General features: G+C 34.3%; 2 protein-coding genes and 1 pseudogene across 2 annotated transcripts; 2 read left to right on the top strand and 1 right to left on the bottom strand.

Moving 5' to 3' along the window:
* The first annotated feature begins 5,588 nt into the window (after positions 1–5,588).
* On the top strand, positions 5,589–6,170 carry LOC107948035 (uncharacterized). The gene has a single exon (XM_016882515.2). The coding sequence runs from the start codon at positions 5,589–5,591 to the stop codon at positions 6,168–6,170; it is 582 nt and encodes a 193-aa protein (XP_016738004.2).
* Positions 6,171–7,419: 1,249 nt separating this feature from the next.
* Positions 7,420–8,535, top strand: LOC107948036 (uncharacterized). The gene has a single exon (XM_016882516.2). The coding sequence runs from the start codon at positions 7,515–7,517 to the stop codon at positions 8,334–8,336; it is 822 nt and encodes a 273-aa protein (XP_016738005.1). The 5' UTR covers positions 7,420–7,514; the 3' UTR covers positions 8,337–8,535.
* A 699-nt stretch (positions 8,536–9,234) lies between these two features.
* LOC107948037 (uncharacterized) lies at positions 9,235–18,806 on the bottom strand (annotated as a pseudogene).
* Between the last annotated feature and the right edge of the window lie 2,753 nt (positions 18,807–21,559).

Raw genomic sequence — 21,559 nt, forward strand, 5'->3', positions numbered from 1 at the left:
AAAACAACAACCAATATTGGTCAATCAACATTTGCAATTGCTAGCTGCATATGCCTCTTACCACTACTACCAAAAAAGAAACATATGGTGATGCATACAATACATAACATAGAGCAAAAAAATAATATATTATACATTGACTTTTCTTTCTTGATAACTTCAATTTTTTTGCTTCATGGTCAACATTTTCTTCCTTAATGCTCCTTTTCCTTCAAAACCACAAATTGATCTAGCTCCTTCAATCTCAATGTCAACAACACTACTGCCACCATTATGGTTACCATCAAATGCAACCAAATCTATAACATTTTTTCTAAGTGTTAGATTATCTTTCAAAAGATTTCGTTCATTATTACGCAATTGACGTAGTAATTTAGTCGCACAGTTACACATTTTCCCATTGTACTACTTGAAGAAATCACAACCACCATCCTACAAACAAATCCCAATCTAGCCAAATTGAAATAATCCAAAATGAAAACAAAACAAATAGTGAGATTTATGAAATTATCAAAATTGAGCTCAAGCTCAATTTGCAAATAAAAATTCTTCACTTACCTGAAAATCTGAACACCATAAAATCTCCTCCCTGGATTTAAATCACTCCATGAAGTGTCTCTTGGAGCTAACTTATTGCAGAGACATTTTATTGCTGGTCCATTGTAGACATACTCCCTCCGCGATGAAGTAACAATATTTGCATATGATGATTTTTTCTTCAAACCATTCAAACCATGCGTTACCCAACCTCTAGACTGACTATTTGAACTATGTGAATTCATGGTTTCAGACGACAAGGAAGAAAAATAAAAATTTCTGGAAAGATTAAGGATTTTACGATTTGGTTCTAAGGGATTAGGGATGTAGAAAAATCCCTAGATCAATTATTCAAAAAAAAGAGATCGCATCACGAATCGACAAAACAAACCCTACATTGTGACATTGACATTGCAATAATAAATCACAAATAACCAACAAATCATTCCCAACAAACCAAATAAGAAAGCACCTACCTTTCAATTTTGGATTACGGAAACTGCACATGATTGTTGAAGTTTTTTTGTTCCTAAAAGTTTTAAGGTTTCAAGATTTGATTTGTAAAAGTTTTAGGGATTTTAAGAATATTTTGGAATGCTAACGATTTAGGGATTTTTAAGATTTAGGAATTTAAAGATTTTAGGGATTCAATAAAGATTTCGAAGGTTATGAATTTGGGAAATTTTACTATTTGGGGATTTTAGAAGTTGGGAAAAAAGTTTTGAATTTGGGGGTTTAAGGATTTAGGGTTTTTTTTGTTTTATGTTTATTAAATTTGTTTAATTTTTTTGTCACGTCAGCATTATTATTTTAATGTCTGCCACATCATCAGTCAACTGGAACACCATATAGACCAATTTTTTTACCGGCTGTTGACTAACGGTCAGCTGACGATTATCGTTTTAACTAGATTGATGTCTGAAAAATCCGTTACATTAAGGGCAGATTTCAGAAAATAAAAAAATTAGGGGCATATTCCAAAAGCCCCTAAAAATTGAGGGTTTTTTTTTACAATTATGCCAAAGTTAAAAGGAAAAACCCATGTGATCTGCTCATATTTTTTAACTCCTACACTTGTTTTTTATTTTCTACAAGATAAAAAAATTAACTGACAAAAATTATATCTATATATAAAAATTGCTGTAAAAAAAAAAACAAATCATTGATGCTGACCTTTAAATCAAGTACAAAGATGAAAATAATGGGGTTAGCAGTGTGGTACTTTAAAATGGGATATGCAGTGGCAATAACTATATGCCTTGTGGGCTGTAAATGGTTCACATATTTCTCTATTAAAATAATAATTTCATATATTAACAAAGAGTGAAAATTAAGTGATCAGTTCTTTCATTTGATCAAAGACGAAGTTGAAGTTATTTTGTATTCTAATTTTAAAGTTTAAGTGAGTGATAGAAGGATTAACCATTTAAGCTTAATTTTGATTGGTTGCCCATCTCGATAAACTTAGTTGGAATCGAAAGAGAATTTATGCATAAATTGAGAGGAGAAAAATATTGATGTTAGCCAAATCCAGTCGCTTCGAGTATTATTTAATTTCTGAATTCAATATTATTTTATCTTAATATGATACTATAATATTGTAATGTGATTTTATCATCTAAAAATTATTTTTTATTAAAATTTAAATTATGATACGAGATAATTTTAGAATAACATGAACAAAAATTAAAAAAGAATTGTAAAACCTAATGTAAAAAAAAAATTAAAAAATTGTGAATTTCTAGATTAAATGTGGAGTTATCCTATAATAATATTAGGCATGTGATGGACAAATCTTCCCACGCTGCTGGTGCTTCAATTATAGGTGCACCTCCAAAACACAAACCATTCGTCATCTCTAGCCCCAACACCCCTTTTACCATTCTCCTTTAATATGATTTTTCTATAAAAAAAAGATTTTTTTATATAAATAACTTAAAATTATTAATTAATTACGAAAATAATTTAAAAAAAATCATATACGAAAATAACTCGATTGCTATAGTAGAAGTTAGTGTTGCTTGACCAACTGGTGATACTATCCTTTTTTCCCTTAATCATGACTCAATCATAAGTGTTTAAAAATTTATTTTATTACTGTCACTGTGTTAAACGATACTCGTATGTATTTTTTGAAATATCCGTATGAGTATTCATAGTGGAGAAATAAAAAGAGAAAATATTTTTTTTAATGGGTGCCGCCGGTCTATCAAGTGACACCGGTCCAATATATTTTTTTAAAATTCTATTAGTGAAAAAATTATTTTTTTATTAGTGCCACCGATGTGTCAATTGGCATCAATGATATTTAATATATATATAATTCAAGGACTAGAATTAACTGTTAAGCCTATAAATTAACGATCCACATCAACAATACGTTCTTGATGTAAAGGACGAACGAATCAATTGTTACAGATCAATAATATTTGGCGCTAATTTTATAATTTTTCATAGACTATAATGAAAACTTATTAATAGTTGAGTAATCCACAATGTTGTCTACCCTAATTAAAATTTGCTTCTCCTAGTATTGGGGATGAAAATATATCATTATAAATTTTACATTTAAAAATAATGTTACGTATAAATTTACATTTAAAAAAAATATTTTATATATAAATTTTTTAATTTGGGAAATAATAATTTAAGAAAAAAGTGGATAGATTTTTTTAGTAACGAGAAATTTGTTAATTTTCAACATTAACTCGAATAATTTTGCTATATAACAATTTAGTCCGTAAGCTTTAATGTTTTGAAAATCTGAAAAAAAAAAAGAGAGATTAAAAAGTAGAAATTTTAAAAATGCATTTTATTATTTTATAAAAATTAAGAAATTCAAATTAATCCAAAACAATAAAATTTTTGAAAATTTGAAATAAAAATGGAAATTTTCAAAAGGAAAAATATATATATACTTAAAAAATTTGTAAGTTGTTAAAAATTTTAAAAATAAAAATATTATAAAACCAGAAAATAAAAATTGAAACACAACTCATAAAAATTTGAAAAATATAAAATGGAAAGTATGAAAATTATAAATTTTTAGTAAAAAGAAAATTTTTAAAATTTAAATATTTCAAAAAAGTTTACATAAATTCTATATTTTATTTTTATTTTTATTTCAATTTGAAGTTTTTATTAAATATTTTTGTATTTCTCGTATCTTTAAAAATATTATATTTGGAATTTTTTTATATTTAAAAAAGAGATTTATATTTTTTTATTTTTTATATTATTTAAAAAAATTATAATTGCTTTTCAAATTTTTTAATTTTTCTTATTTTAGAAATGTATTTAAAATTTTGTCAACAAATAAAAAATGCTGGGAACTCAATGAGCCCAACACACCATTACAGAAGACCTAAGACCTACAATTAATGTTACACCAACCCTCTGAAATCGGTTAACCTTTTACTTTCTAACCTCTTAGAGCACTATAATACTCAGGCGGAAGAGCCAACCATATAAAAAAACTAACCCAAGTGCACTAAATGTTTAAAAACTGAAGGATTAACCGAGACTTACAATTACAAGATAAGAGAACATTTTTATTAATACACAATACAATTACAATATGACACTTTTTTTTTTCATCATTACATAAAAGAAAGCTCTTACCCCTATTTATAGAGTTTAGTGACTGTTGGATTGTTAACATATGTCAACATCATTATCATTAATTTTTCAAATATCTAATAACTAGAATGTTCATGTATAATATCTAGTCTTATAGAGAATATCCTATTTCTCTATTTTATATATATTCTAGAATCTTCCAAAGAAAATATCTCTTAAAGGATAAGTTTGGTTTTTATCTAGAAGTTACATTGGCTTTCAACACTCCCCCTCAATGCAAACTTCTTTCCAGAAATGATTTGCAGATCATACCAAATGCTTCTTTGGTCTACTCAAACTTTTCGTGAATATGTCTGCAACTTAATCATATGTCTTTGTTGGCACCATCTTAATCTCCCCTTCAAAGACCTTATTGTGAATATAATGAGAGTGTACTTCTAGATGTTTGTCCTAGCATGAAAGATTGGATTCTCTGTTAGACTTATGGCTGATAAATTATCGTAGACAAGATTTACTTGATAGTTTGTTGGCTGATGAAGACCTTCCATCAATTGTTTTAGCCAAGTACTCTCTTGTGCCGTTGGTGCTGCGGACCGATATTCCACTTCGGCTAGTTTTCCTTGATTTTCTTTGACAAATAAACTAGAATATGAAGGAGCAATAGTAAAACCACTTCTCAAACTTTTCCAATTTCTTCTTGTTTGGCCGAATGCTCCATTGTTGAAGGGGTAGAGCTTTGTTTTGAATTTCTTCTTGCATGTTATGGTTTTTATGCCCTATTTTTAATGATTTTTATGTTTCTGAGATTGTTGCAATTAGGTCTAACTAGCCCGTACCTTTATTTTTGAAACTATTAAAAAAAATTTAGAAGTTTCCATTGATGAATCTTGAAGCTTTGATTGGGATATTTAGTTGTTTTATGAAGTAATTTTTGTTAGATTTTGATTTAAGTATTAAATTGTTTAAATGTCAAAATTTTCAGATTTAGTGGTGAAATTGTCGGGTTAGAAATTTGATACAATGAATTAATTTTCATACATTAATAAAGCTTTAATTTATAACGGGGGATTAAAATTTTCAGACGTGGTTAATTTTTTTGTTATTTTAATTCAATATCTCAAAAATATGTATTACTTTGCTAAATATGACTAAAATGATTTCCATATATGTTTGTGTTGAAGTTGGAGTGAAATTGCTTTATTAACATTCATCCAACTACATTCACCCTTAGCTTAATATCATCTATTTTTAAATTGGTGTTTAATTGAAACAGGTCAAGACAATCACAATTTCATTCTATTTCTTACTCCCAAGTTCTGATATTCAATTAATTACCAATATCGATGTCCAAAGTTTGAATATGAGATTAGACATTAATTCAACTAAATTTTCTGTCACTGTTGGACAACATATTATATATATTTGCTATTCAATTGAACCCTTCTCTCTCACTGTTTGTTTACATATTTCATATGGATCCAAAACACCTCCAACTTAACCTTTGGACGCCATCCATATCTTTTTCATCTTCCTCATTGGAACAAAACCCTTACTTTTCATATTGCCACTTACTTTCCATTGATCACAAACATCATCTACCTTCTTCTCCAAGCAACCTTAATGCTACTAAAGGACATCATCAAGAGTTTCTTCATCTCGACCTTACATTAGGGCCACCACCTGACCCTAGCTCTAACCCTAACCCTAACCCTGCGGTGGCGGCACCGACCGGCCCCCGAGCTCGAGCAAACCCGTTTCAGAAACTTAAAGGAGGCAAAAGTGAAACCATAACAGCACCATATCCATGGGCCACAGCACGACGAGCCAGGGTTCATGACCTTAACTATCTCCAATCCAATAACATTCGCACCATCAATGGGCAGGTTGAATGCAAAGTGTGCCAGACGGTTTACACCATTGAATATGACATAGAAGAAAAGTTGAAGGGGATCAAAGATTTTGTATTGGGCAACAGGTGGAGGATGAATGATCGAGCCCCAAGTGTTGGATGTATCCCAGGCTTGATAATTGCAAGACCTGTGGGAGCAGTTTGAAACCAGTTATTGGGAAGAAAAGGGACATAAATTGGCTGTTTTTGGTGTTGGGACAAATGCTGGGATGTTGCAAACTATCAGACCTCAAATACTTCTGCAAGCATACAAAGAATCATAGGACGGGTGCCAAGAATCGACTTCTTTATATTGCCTACATTGAATTGTGCAAACAACTATATCCTCATGGACCTTTTCATCTTTGATTTCATGGTTTTGCTTTAGGGTTTAGATTATTGTTATTATTATTATTTAGTTTCCAACCAATTTCTTTTCGTTTTTCATTACTTTGTTTTTTCTTTTTAATATTAATGTCCCAATGTGATTTAATCATAGTTATATGTTTCGCCCTATTTTAAACGCATGAAAATTTTGGACTTATTTATTTAAAAAATAGCTATTTTAAACTTTATTACCATTTTTTTATTTTGTAAAATATTACCTAGTTACCTATGCTTATAATTTCATCTAAATATATTTAACATTAAGTTCAAATTAACATTAATATAATATTGATAAAGAAAATTAACAGCACTTGCTAAATTGAATTTTACCTCCTACATGGCATTTTCTCCCTCTAATATTCTATAATGAAATATAACTATAAAAAAGAATTATTTAGTCAAAATTGAGTAAATTAATCTCTCTCAACAAAAATAAAAGTAATTTAATCTCTGTCAATTTCAAAAGTGAGCAACTAATGATAACTTATCACGATGTTGATGTTTTCCATCAATTGTATATTATTTTGATTGTTATAATAATAAATTTAGCCTTCAACATTTTATCAATTTTGTCCTAATTTAACAAATTTATCTCGTAACATTTGTGTAAATGTTGAGACTGAATTTATTGAATTTTTTAGATTTAAGACCAAAATGACAAAATATATAAACATTAAATACTAAATTTGTTATTATACCGATCAAAATTATATATAATTGATGGAAGAGATTAATATCGTAATTCACCTTAGTTGTTCACTTACAAGATTAATAGGGACTAAATTACTTAATGAAATATTATTTATGACTGAAAATTAAATATTTTAAAATTATTTAATGAAAAACTAATATTAATAAATCAAATATTTTCCATTTTTTTAAAAAAATTTAAAATAGAATGAATCACTCCTTAAAAATCTCTCTGGTCTAACTTATTTTGAAATTCAATTTAGAATCTCAATCTCATTAGAATTCAGAAAAAAAAAATTACATAAATCTGTTGAACCAATCCTTTCTGCTTCAGATCTCCACTTCTCAACCTAAAATCTCTCTTAATGTTCTCAAAGTTTTCTTTTCGTTTTTTGTTCTAATCTTTTCTTTTCTTTTTTATTTTATCTTTGACATGGATATTAACCCCCATCCTCTCCAAGCCTCTAATAACGAGGACGAAAATTTACTCACACTATCGTTATCAACACCATCACCATCAGCGCCGCCACCGTCATCTTCGTCTTCCTCACTTATGCCACCACCAACATCGTCACCTATGGGGCAACAACAAACAATTCAACTATGTATCCCAATCCCACAAGCGCCATCATTACCATATTACCCGAACCACCAAGTTCAAACCCCAACCGGCTTTAACGCTATTGATAGTAACACTGTTTCTGGAGAGATTGTGAACCATTCACGTCCTTCTCGTTCACGTAGGAACCCTTTTCAAGCACCAAGGCAAGGGCGATCCGAAACCATCCCACCACCGTTCCCTTGGGCCACTAACCGGCGTGCCACGGTTCACACCCTTGATTATCTTGTATCTCACAACGTGACCAGCATTGACGGTGATGTTCAATGCAAGAAGTGCGACAAGGTTTGCAAGGTGGAATACGATTTGCAAGAGAAGTTCAAAGAGATAGGGGATTTTATAAAAGAAAACAAGTTTGCGTTGCATGATCGAGCACCCTCTGAATGGACCGCACCCACATTGCCTAACTGTGAAACTTGTGGTAGTACCTTGAAGCCTGTTCTTAAGAAGAAAAGAGACATAAATTGGCTGTTTTTGCTGTTGGGGAAGATGCTGGGGTGTTGTAAATTATCGGAGTTGAAGTACTTTTGCAAGCATACCAAGAATCATAGGACGGGTGCTAAAGATCGGGTCCTTTATCTCACTTACATGGGTTTATGCAAGCAATTAGATCCCAATGGACCTTATGATGTTTGATCTCCCTTTTCATATTTATGCTTGTTTTTTTTTTTTTAATTAAGTTCATGCTTCAAAGGAAAATAAATGTTTTGGGAATGAAATCTTAGTCGAAGTTTGATTCTTAGATAATTTCAGCTTATATTAATGTTAGAGGTTGTACTTTCAAAGTTTAACATATTATGATGGTAAAGTTAGAGAAGAATGTGCTAAAGTTGGAGAATTCCTTACAAATATTTCAATTCAAAGTTTGACGATTTTGGAAAAACATGTTTTAAAATTTAATATCATTCAGGTTTTTATATATATATATAATAGGAATTACCATTATTTTTTACCTACCTTGTTAAATTAATAAACACATTGATTACCAAGTCAAATTTCATTTTCCTAACAAAACCAGATCCCTACTAATTTATATAAAATTATCCAATTTAATGCTAGCTTTAACCTTACCACCCTTTTATAGTTATATAAATTATCCAATTTAATGCTTAACCTTACCGCCCTCTTATAGTTAGGGGTGGCATTTTATCAGTTTTTTTTCCTTCAATTTTTCCAATTATTATTATAATTCTATTTGTTTCAATTCATTTTTGGTTTTTTATATAATTTTTTTATTATGAATTTTTAAACTTAATTTGATAAATAAATTTTTATTTTATGACTTTGGCAAAATTTCAATCTTTTATTCCTAAGTATTTGTAAAAAATAATGATTTTTCAGCTTTTATATGATATTTTAAAAAAAAATTATCTTTATATGAAACTTTTAAGTTATTTTCATTATATTAAAAAACATTATTTTTATATATAATAATTTAAATTTAATAAATTTATAATAAATATTTTGGACCACCACATTTTTTATATTTTTTAACTTACATTCTATTAAGATTTTTTTTTTTGCACTGCAGAAATTATAATAAATAAAGCAATTTACATTTTAAAAACTTATGGATCTGAGACCGTCTCAAATTCCGGTAGCAGCAATACATGCTTTGCTTTCTGATAATTCCCGAAAGCATCTTTACTACCCTGCCATTTTTACTACCTCAGCTACTAGTTCATCTACCAACCATCTCTCTATTTCCCTACCTATTACATCCATATCGTCGCTCGACTCCAACCATTGACATTCTCCTGCTAGCACCGTCTCTCCGGCATCCACGTTTTGGCTCACTAGTGACTTGCGCACGTTATCTTCCACATTTCCAATGTTCCATTTCCGAACAGACTTCACACGTGGATGTAGGTGATGCTTCATGTATTGCTGATAGATCTCCCCTAGCTTTGAATTAATCCCATCAAACATCAATCGCCTTTCAGCCCTTAACCAACTATTTAGAATACCATATTTTTTCTCAAGTTCTTCGAATGTCAACGGATTCACAGGACATTCTGGAGAATGGCATCTCGCTAAGAATGTATCCAGGTCGTCGCCGTTGATTCCAGATTCAACCAAGACGTCATCTATGTACATGGATTCCCAATCTTCTTCGGCCTTCGCTATCCCTTTGTCCTCGGTGAACCCGATGGATACTTCATCACCCTCATCTTCACTCGAAAGAAGCATAATTCCTTCTTCATATGCCTCGGATTCTAGCTTTAATAGTTGAAGTTGCATCCGAAGGCCTAAAAGCATAAACAGAACTAAAAGTTAAAAACAGAATAGATAGAAACTCATGCAGTGAAAATACAGAACAAAAGGTTTCATGCAGAATATGAATTGGATGAACTCATGGCTTTGATTACTCTGAAGATCAGCGCTAATACTCTCGAAGCATTTTGAACCAGATGAAAAATCCTCTGTGAAAGGAGTTTCTATAATTGAAACAGGACTAGGCTGATCAGCTTCCTTAGAGATCAATCGAGATTCTTGCTCTGATACAGGGCAATGCGATGCGGCTTGCTTGGAAGGTCCCTCTGATGGTTCCTGGAGATAAAATACAAGAGATGAGTAGAGGAAATTCTATTCAACAAAACATATGCTCTAAATATTAAATAAGATGTAGAGGTTAACTATTTCAGGCAAGTTTCAAATTACAACACAACTATTTGAAAGAGCAACTTAAGACTGCATCTATTATCCGCATAAGTTATACTTTAGGCCAAGAATGGCCAAGGTATTAGGTTTGTCAATATCGCTATATGCAACACAATGAGAGAGATTGAGCAATACATGTTAGAAAATATAGTAGAAAAGCAGAGCAATACTGTTGCGCGGAAGCGTGTGAAAGAGTAAAATTATTGTACTGAAAAATCACACTAAGTTCAATTCCCAGGAAAGAGAGGTAGATCACGAAGATCACTTAAATACCAAGTCTTTCCTAGCCAGAATATTCCTCTATCGTAATTTAATAGCACAATAAATCACTACAATCACATTCACAAAATATGCAAAACAAATAATAAAGAACACCAGAATTTTAACGAGGTTCAGCAAATTTTGCCTACGTCCTCGGGCACTACCAAATATATTTCACTCCAAAAATTACAAGTGAAATTTACAAATAGAGAGAGAGAATAATACCTTAAGTAGAGAATGGCAATTATGGGATGAAGAAAGTAAGAAATGGTTAGGCCTATTTATAGTTGAGGTTCAAGGATCAACTTGCAATGTCCCTATACAATTAGGGACCAAAATTGCAATTATCCCATGCCAACTTTTAACCCAACTTGCCAACCAATTTTACTTTCTACTTTCGGTGCCCACCCTTTTTGACTTTTCAAACAATGGGTGGGTTCCAATAATCTCCACCTTGAAGATTTGATTAGGATAATCTTATCTTCACACAATTCTTTCTGCCTTTGACAACAATACTTGATGGTGCCTTCTTCAACTGTTAAACTTGCAGGATATTAATCAAGTTCAAACAATGTTCGAACTTGGTTGATGTTACCACCTTGGTCATCATATCTGCGGGATTATCTGCAGTCTTGATCTTCTGAAGACAAATTTTCCCCTCTTCAATAATTTCCCGCACAAAATGGAATCGTACGTCGATATGTTTTGTACGTGCATGATAGACTTGATTCTTTGCTAAATGAATAGCACTTTGACTATCACAATATACGTTAATATGCTCCTGAACCAACCCCAAGGTTTTAGCCATACCTTGTAACCAAATAGCCTCCTTTACAGCCTCTGTTACAGCCATGTACTCGGCTTCTGTGGTTGACAATGCAACTGTAGACTGTAGTGTAGACTTCCAACTTATTGGTCCTCCAGCAAGTGTAAACACATAACCGGTGGTTGATCTTCGCTTGTCCAAATCACCGGCATAGTCAGAATCAACGTACCCAATAACATCTTTACCAAGTGTATTATCCTGCTTGAACAGTAATCCAACATCCACGGTCTTCTGAATATACCGTAGAATCCATTTCACAGCTTGCCAATGTCCTTTTCCAGGATTATGCATATACCTGCTCACTATACTAACTGCCTGTGAAATGTCGGGTCTTGTACACACCATTGCATACATCAAGCTACCCACTGCATTAGAATACGGAACTTGCAACATGTATTCTCGTTCCGTATTCGTCGAAGGAGATAGTTGTGCAGAAAGCTTGAAATGGGAAGCCAACGGGGTACTTACAGGTTTTGTCTGTTCGTTCATGCCAAACTGCTGTAGTACCTTTTTCAAATACTGCTTCTGAGACAAGCTAACTCTATCATGAGCTCTATCTCTCCATATTTCCATGTCGAGAATCTTTTTAGCTTCTCCTAGATCTTTCATCTCAAACTCGAGATTGAGTTGAGTCTTCAATCTTTCAATCTCAACTTTGCTCTTAGATGCTATTAGCATATCATCAACATATAAGAGAAAGCATATGAAAGTTCTTTCTTGTAGCTTCTGAAAATACACGCAATGATCAAATTTACTTCTTGTGTACCTTTGCCCTTTCATGAACTGATCAAATCGCTTGTACCACTGCCTCGGAGATTGCTTCAATCCATAAAGCGACTTTGTCAGTTTGCAAACCCAATTTTCTTTTTCAGCAACCTTGAATCCATCTGGCTGAGTCATATAGATTTCCTCTTCCAAATCACCGTGTAAAAACACGGTCTTCACATCAAGCTGAACTAGTTCAAGATCATATTGCGCAACCAAGGCTAGCAAAATCCGAATAGACGAATGCTTCACAACTGGAGAAAACACTTCATTGTAGTCTATTCCTTCTTTCTGAACGTAACCCTTTGCTACTAATCTAGCCTTGTATCGAATTTCATTTTTATCAGGAAATCCTTCCTTCTTTGCATATACCCATTTGCATCCAATTGCCTTCTTTCCCTTGGGTAGTGTCACCAACTCCCAGGTCTTATTTTTATGAAGAGACTGCATTTCTTCATTCATTGCTTGCTTCCACTTTACACCATCAGGGTTACTTATTACTTCTGTGTAAGTAGAAGGAACATCATCATCTGTAATTGGAAGTGCATAGGTCACTATATCATCAAAGCGAGCAGGCTTACGAATCTCTCTTCTTGGCCTTCTATATGCAATTGAATCTTGTTGCTGTAGAGGTTCTTGGGTAGGAACCTCTTCATCATTTGTCCCTTCAATATTAGCTGGATCATCGATAACCTTTTCAAGCTCCACCTGCTGCAAAGTACTACTGGTTTTGTCATCCTTTTGTGAATCCTTGTACTTCAACATGGTTGATTCATCAAAAGTCACATCTCTACTGAAAACAATCTTCCTTGTATCAGGACACCAGAGACGATATCCTTTTACTCCATCAGTTATACCCAAGAATAATGCTTTCTTTGCTCTTGGGTCTAACTTAGATTCTTTTACATGATAATATGCAGTGGAACCAAATACATGCAAAGAATCATAATCAGTAGCAGATTTACCAGTCCACATCTCCATAGGAGTTTTTCCATTTATTGTAGCTGATGGCAAACGGTTAATTAGATGGCACGCATATGTAACTGCCTCAGCCCAAAATTCTTTGCCCAATCCAGCATTGGACAACATACATCGAACTTTCTCCAGTATAGTTCGATTCATTCGTTCTGCCACCCCATTTTGCTGTGGTGTATCCCGAACAGTGAACTGTCGCACAATGCCCTCATCTTGGCATACTTGTAAAAATGGATCGTTTTTGTACTCAGTACCATTATCTGATCGAAGTCGTTTGACCTTTCGACCAGTCTGAGTCTCCACCATCTTCTTCCATTTCAGAAATGCATCCAAAACTTCACTTTTTCTTTTCATTAGATACACCCATACTTTTTTTGAATAATCATCAACAAAAGTAACAAAATAGTGCATACCTCCTAAAGAAGCTACTTTGGTAGGTCCCCACACATCACTGTGAACGTAGTCCAGAATTCCTTTCGTATTGTGAATTGCTGGACCAAATTTTACCCTCTTCTGCTTGCCCAGAACACAATGTTCACAGAATTCCATTTTGCAAGAATTTGCACCTTTCAATAAGCCTTGCTTCACCAATGTCTACAAAGCTTTTTCACCAGCATGTCCCAATCGCATATGCCATAATCTGGTAGCCTCAGAATCTACATCTTTTGTAGAAACTGTTGATGTTGATCCAATAACTGTACTTCCATTTAAAAAATACAAGTTATTTCTTCTTGTGCCTTTCATCACCGTCAGTTGCCCAGCTACTACTTTTAGTAATCCATCTCTCAAAGTGATTGTGAGCCCTTTAGATTCTAGGGCACCTAATGAGATGAGATTTTTCTTCAGGCTAGGTACGTAGCGAACATCTGTCAAGACTTGGATTGAGCCGTCGTGATTCTTCAATTGGACTGTACCCACTCCCATTGTCTTACAAGCACTATCATTGCCCATAAGAACAATTCCACCTTCTAGCTCTTTAAGACTAGAAAACCAGTCCTTATTAGGACAATATGGTAAGTACATCCTGAATCCAAAATCCACTCATCCGTTTGACATGCCATTGCCATGCCAACCAAGCTAAAGTCTGACTCCTCATCATGCACCGCTACACATGCATTAGAAATAGCCTTGCCCTTTTGTAGCTTAGGACAATTCTTTTTCCAATGCCCTTTTTCACGGCAAAAGGCACATTCATCTTTGGCGGGTCTCCCTTTGGACTTTCCCCTTCTACCAGATTTGCTGCTGTGTGAATGACCTCTTACTGTTAAGACTTCTGCAGTTGTATCTCTGTGATCTCTTTTATCTTTCTTTCGAGTCTCAGATCTATACAACGCACTACAGACTGCATCAAATGTGATCGTGTCCTTCCCATGAAGCAATGTGGTGGTAAGATGATCATATTCATCAGGAAGGGAATTCAACAACAATAATGCCTTGTCTTCATCTTCAAATTTCTCATCCAAATTTAGCAAGTCTGCTAAAATTTTATTGAATGAGTTCACATGGTCATTCATCGACATACCGGGTGCATACGTGAATCGATAAAGTTTCTTTTTCATATAAAGCCTATTTTCAAGACTTTTCGTTAGAAACTTTTCTTCCAGTGTATCCCATAACTTCTTCGCTGATGTCTCCCTCATGACAGAGTACTTCTGCTCTTTGGCCAAACATAGGCGGATTGTACCACACGCCTGTCTATTGATCTTGGCCCACTCCTTGTCATCCATCTTGTCAGGTTTTTCTTCAAGGGCTATATCTAGCTCTTGCTGACATAAGACATCCAGGATCTCACATTGCCACATACCAAAATTATTGGTACCGTCAAATTTCTCTACTTCAAATTTTGCATTTGTCACAGTAGTCCTTGCTGATGACGATGCTGCTGCCATTTTTCTCCTCAATCCCATCTACTGTATACGTGAACAGTACCGTATACGTGAATAGTGCCGTATACGTGAATAGTACCGTATACGTGAATAGTGCTGTATACGTGAATAGTACCGTAAACGGTCGTATTCCCCAAGTACGAACCTGGCTCTGATACCAATTGTTGCGCGGAAGCGTGTGAAAGAGTAAAATTATTGTACTGGAAAATCACACTAAGTTCAATTCCCAGGAAAGAGAGGTAGATCACGAAGATCACTTAAATACCAAGTCTTTCCTAGCCAGAATATTCCTCTATCGTAATTTAATAGCACAATAAATCACTACAATCACATTCACAAAATATGCAAAACAAATAATAAAGAACACCAGAATTTTAACGAGGTTCAGCAAATTTTGCCTACGTCCTCGGGCACTACCAAATATATTTCACTCCAAAAATTACAAGTGAAATTTACAAATAGAGAGAGAGAATAATGCCTTAAGTAGAGAATGGCAATTATGGGATGAAGAAAGTAAGAAATGGTTAGGCCTATTTATAGTTGAGGTTCAAGGATCAACTTGCAATGTCCCTATACAATTAGGGACCAAAATTGCAATTATCCCATGCTAACTTTTAACCCAACTTGCCAACCAATTTTACTTTCTACTTTCGGTGCCCACCCTTTTTGACTTTTCAAACAATGGGTGGGTTCGAATAAATACATAATTGAATCTTATATAGGTAGTGAAAAGCTGCACATTAAAGTACATGTCCTCGGTACAAGATGTGCTTTTTCATAACATTTTATAGAAGATTATGTCCCTACTTCTATGAACTTTTATAGAAAAGTCGAGCTATTTCAATATAATCATTGGATGCAACTTTTGGGAAAAAAAATTAATTATTATAACTATTAAAAAATTTGTACCACCAAACTACTGACAATACATGCATAAGATTTACAAGCTAAAATACTATTGAAGAGTAAATATTAATACCTGGGAGTCCAGATTATCCAAGTCGCCAGTAGAAACAACAGCATTCGCTGAAGCAGAAGCTGACAAATCCTTATGAAAAGGTTCAGAAAGCACAACCTTATTCTGATTATTAGCATCCACTGCATTTTCAAGAACTGAAGTTGAATTCCTGGTAGTACAAGCAGATGCCCCTGAAACCATAAGGTTGTCTTCAGATTGATTATCACCGTCTGGATTTTGCAGTAATTGATATGGGGTGAAAATACAATCTAGTGAAGTATCCTTATTTTCCCTGTTATTACTGCAACTACTAATTGGACATCGAGATTTCTTAACACGGAATCTTTGATTGCTTGGCAATGAAGCTTCTCTCTTGGAACCATCTTTTCGATTCTCACGCCGGTCTATGCAACGAATTCCATGATTAGTGTTAATTCTAAGACTTCCAAAGTCGGTAGAACAAGTAGGAACCAACGGAGGTCTTGAAAGACTACCAAGACATCCGTCCTTCCAACAATCCCTACTGCTAATGCCTAAAGGTTCATTCCACACTGCTGACTTAACATGATTCCCAAACTCACTGCATCCTTCCTCACCGAAGCCACTACTAGAATTTGCAGGGCTCACTTCCTTATCTGAGATAGCAAGCATTTCACCGAGTGTGCTGCCCATACTAATCAAGTCTACCTCTTGAGGCCTGTGTTTGTTTCCACCTCTCAGATAGTCTCTTCTTGGCCTCCCTACTAAGAGATGATTCACTAGAACCGGATGATGACCTCCTATGCTGCTTATTCCACCCAATGTTATCTGTGTAAGACACTGTTGTTACATCTGAATCATTTGCAGATTCAGATCCAGATACATCACAAGAATTTACATTCCCAGCATATCCTCTAAAACTGGAGGTTGAGATTTTTATTGAGCCATTGCTAAAGCAATTTTTCATTTGTCTAGTAATCTCCCTGGCAATTTTCCTGGACTCTTTAGAATTATGCATTGAAAACTCAATATCTTGGTGAACATTTTTCTCCCCCAATAGTTCTGCCTCCCTATTTAGGATACCCGAGTTTCCAGCACTACCAGATGGAGGATGACGAGAAGAACAAGGTGATGAAGTAGTTAGGGCAGAGTTTTGTGACTTCCCTAGACTTGGTTTCAAGACAACAATTGTTGTGGGTAAAATAGGTGGTCCATTTTTCTCTTCTAATTGAACCTTAGGTGCCTTGAGGCGATTGTGAGCAGCGTATCTCCCATAAGATTGATTCAGAATATCTTCTTGATGCTGCTGAGGGCACTTCAATTGAGTTTCTCTCCCTGCCTTTTGGCCTAAGCAAACATTTTGGTTTTTAAGAGTGAGTGATGACTTCATAGTCGAAAATCGACTACAGCGAGACTGAGGAAGCGCAACTTGCAGATCATCCAAATGCTTTGTGAATAATGAATCTGGTTGATGAAGGAATTTCACCAGAATATCCGCGTTTGAGTCTACCACCTCAAGGGTATCACTGAATTCCCCAGAATCTAGAAGGTTTTCATCTGGTGAAAGACCCTTACCCTCCATAAATTTCTTCTGAATAAAGGCCAGTTGGACATCAGAAACCTTTGAATTTGCAGCCCCCTGCGACGAGTAACCACCAGTCTGCACTTTTGTTGCTTCTAATACTTCAAAAACATCTTTAAATTCCTGCTCCTCCTTTGAGCATTTCCTAGAAGACTGCCGGCTTCTGAATGTACCTCCGTTTTGAACTTCGGCTTGACAAATCTGGGTTCTTTTCCTTTGTTTGTGGTTAGGCTGCAGAGGTGGTAGTCCATCAAGGCCCATTAATCTTGCTATAACACTCAGTGGTCGTCTTCTAGATTCATTCTCTTTCGACATCTCTTGTGCTAGCAGCTTCTTCATTGGAGTCCCCGTTGATTGTTTTGATGATCTCCAACCCAGCTCAAACATTAACTGCAACAATAAAGAAATACTGCTTGGTTATAAATATTAACTCATTAAATATTTGGTTATAACTGCAACAAAACAGCGCACCTTATCACCCTCTGAAGTATCACTACTGCAAGAACCGGAATCAGACGCCGAGTTTGGAAATTTTCTCTGTTTTCCTGGAAAAGAGAGGGGGAGAGTTTTAGAAGCTACGTATAAAAACATGAGAATTAGCAACCCGGCATCTAAGCTAAGCATTCGTAGCTCGTCATATCCTTAGAAAAGCAAGCAAAATCATGTTGATTGCATCATAGAAAAGTCAAAAAACAAGCAAATTTACCGAAAGCATAAGCAAAGGATAGAAGGAGATAACCAAAAAAGTAAAAAACAATAATGCGTTTGGTGGTAACAGTCTGAAATGTACCAATTTCATGAGCCAAAAATGGAATCTAAAGGATTTTCCTTTTGCCTAGGATTAACTTAGCAACGAAACCAAGTGAAAATGAAACGAAAAGCAGACCTGTAAAAGAAGGAGAAGCAGTTGAAGCAGTGAAATCAAGGCTCCGTTGCCAAAACATCTCCATTTTTCAGTGGCTTTAAAGAAAGGAAAAGAAAAAAAGAAAATGTTAGCTGGGGATAGTTATAAGGGAGAGCGTGACAGGGGCGAGGAGCAATAAAAGAGGTCCGTTAGAGGCGTGGAAAACAGGGAAGAGTGGTGTTGTTAAACATTCAAATGGAGTGAGAGTGACTGTTGATTGTAGATATAAGAGCTAGCTCAGTCTGCTCTGCGCGGGCAACTGCTCACTCCCCCCCAAACTTGCCTTTTCCATTTTTCTAATATTTCTATTTCCATTACCACTTTTATAGATATATATATAAATATATTTTTACCACAACAAATTACGCTCTGAATTTAGTGGGGCGATGTTTGTGCCACATTAAATCATACAACTAACTTGTTGCATATATATTTTTGTATCTTGGTATATAATGTTGTAGTTATTTTTATATGAAATTCCCTTCGGTAGGTCCTAAATTTCATTTTTTTTCTCTATGAACGTCGAAAACTAACTATAACACACATACCATGTCATTTGACCCTAAATAATGCATTCCCCATCCACCTTTTAGCTGCTTCATTGCACCCAACTTTTTAAGGGGTTAAATTGCATCACACTCCCAAACTATTGCTCAAATTTCAAATTGACCCCATGACTTTCAAAACATTTTAATCAATCAATTCCTTTTAATCTAGCTTTAACCTCAGAAGTTGAAAGCATATTCAAAACACATTAATTAAATATTCCGGTTAAAAAAAGTAAATAACGTCATTAAAATTTAAAAACACATACACTTGTTTAAAATTTAATTCATGTATTTAAATTGACTATTAACACATAATAAAATGACATAATTTCTAATACTTTTAAAAACTAAATAATTTAATATTTATATTCAGAGCATAAACATAATAAAAAATAAAAATAAAAATATGAATTATCACCGGGAAAAAGAAAAAGTAAGGCGTCAAATCAAATATGTTTCACTTTCACCAACCATCCATGTATATTTTTCATCAAGGCATGATTGTCTCGGAATGCCTTTATTTCAGTGTTAAAAAGGCCGATGCAAAAGAGCACCATAATTAGAAATAAAAATATTTTGATAGTTGTCTCCATCATAAAGAAAAAGTACAAAAGAGCTCACAGCAACAAATTAATGAAAAGCGGTGTCTGATTACCCTTTTCTAACACTGTTTCTTGCCTGATTTCTTTTGCTACTTTACTGTCTCATGTACCATTCCCAACCATGACGCTTTACTCATCCAAGGAAATGCAATATAAAACTAAGATGGCAACACTTGATCTGATAAAGCTTGTAAATGGTTCAAAACCCAATTATTTAAGCATCAAACCGAGCCCTAAACTTTAGTGCTCTCTGATATTCTCCTGTTTTTTCTGGCTCCGAAGCCATCGCCCGTCACCTACAACTGCCTAACCAGTCACCCGTTCAAAGACAAACAATTTATACTTAAATGCAATTGACCCTCTACGGTGTAATCCAAACGGTTTAAGTCCGAACTGAAGATGGGGTTTAGGGTAAAAATAACAGTACAAAATGTTCATGCAAAGAAGGGAATATTTGAACCTCTAACAGTCAGTATCAGACATTTATTGTGTGATTCAGACAAGACTGCCATGTCACAGACCTTTGTCTGAAAATCAAAAGAACAACTACAAGTAAAGGGTAATGCAGAAGCTGCAGAATTTTAACTACACAGGGAGTAAATAATAGTACCATATTCAACATTTCAACTCCGCACACTCACACTGCTCATACTTCACATGTCTCGCCAAACAATCAAAGTATGAGTGCTGTGTCCATTAACATGCACAGCATTGAAATACCAGAAACATTGACATCTACGGAGTTGTCTAATGGCTGATCTTACAAAGGCTCAACGGGAATATAGTGACAGCTAAGCTGAACTGAAACTAGTGGCATCCCAAACATGTCCCAGGAACAACCAACAAACTAGTACAGAAATAACGTCTAAACAGATAATGAACAAAAATCAAGCAAACCTGTGAACATACAAGTAAGGTCAACCACATTACAACAATTTCTAGATGGAAATGGCCCCTTTAATCTATAGACTAGTAAGATAGTTGGCAACTAGCTGGCCCACGGTGCAAAAGGAAGAGGATATCAAAGTAAGGGAGGAAAAAAAATCTAAATATCTTGGCAAGTGATTCCTGTTACAAATTACGAACTGCAATAAAACAAATATTAATATACATATGTTGTGATCCGACAGCCATGAGCTCAACTCAAATTATGATTTACATGCACTTGCCAAACATTGAACATTAATTCCTACCCTCTGTTTTTCTTCTTCTTAAGGAAGAAGTCCAAGATTTGGGTATTCAAAGCCTTGTTATCTAAACAAAATCATTCTAGCAAATTTTCACTAATCAAAGAAGCCTCAGGATGAAGCAACTATAGTATAACATCAGTAAAAGTAGCTATTGTACAGCAATCTCTACCATGGTAATCATTCTTATCTTACTTAGCAAAATATTGACTCCCAATACACAAGCACAGGTTAAACTGCCAGCCTCTCATTAAGAACTCCATTCAAAGATATCAGCATGCATCTTATATCCTTCATTAGCCACTGCAAGTTTTACAAATTACTCTTATATAAGAAACGTCACATAGCATTTCCTAGGTTAGGAATAGGATATATTGGTAGGATTGTTCATGAACCACGGCTTCATCACTTCATTTACAACCATAAGTACCACAATGACTAATCAACCATTGTATTATGGCTATGTAACACAATGCATTGGTATCACTATTTCACCACAATTAATCTAAAAGGTAACAGCAATGTAATTTTCACAATCAGGGTAAGCTGCCAACAAATTCAGAGGTACTTCAAAGTCATCACTTTAACAACGCCAGAAATTCAAGGATCGATAGCAATAGCAAGTTTTCCCATTTTTAATTATTATTCAAGATTATACTGTTGTTTTTAATGGTAATCACCGGTGACGAAGAAACATTTATATACATGTTTGTATAACAAATAGA

The sequence above is a fragment of the Gossypium hirsutum genome, chromosome A04, assembly GCF_007990345.1.
Source record: "Gossypium hirsutum isolate 1008001.06 chromosome A04, Gossypium_hirsutum_v2.1, whole genome shotgun sequence".
Lineage (NCBI taxonomy): Eukaryota > Viridiplantae > Streptophyta > Magnoliopsida > Malvales > Malvaceae > Gossypium > Gossypium hirsutum.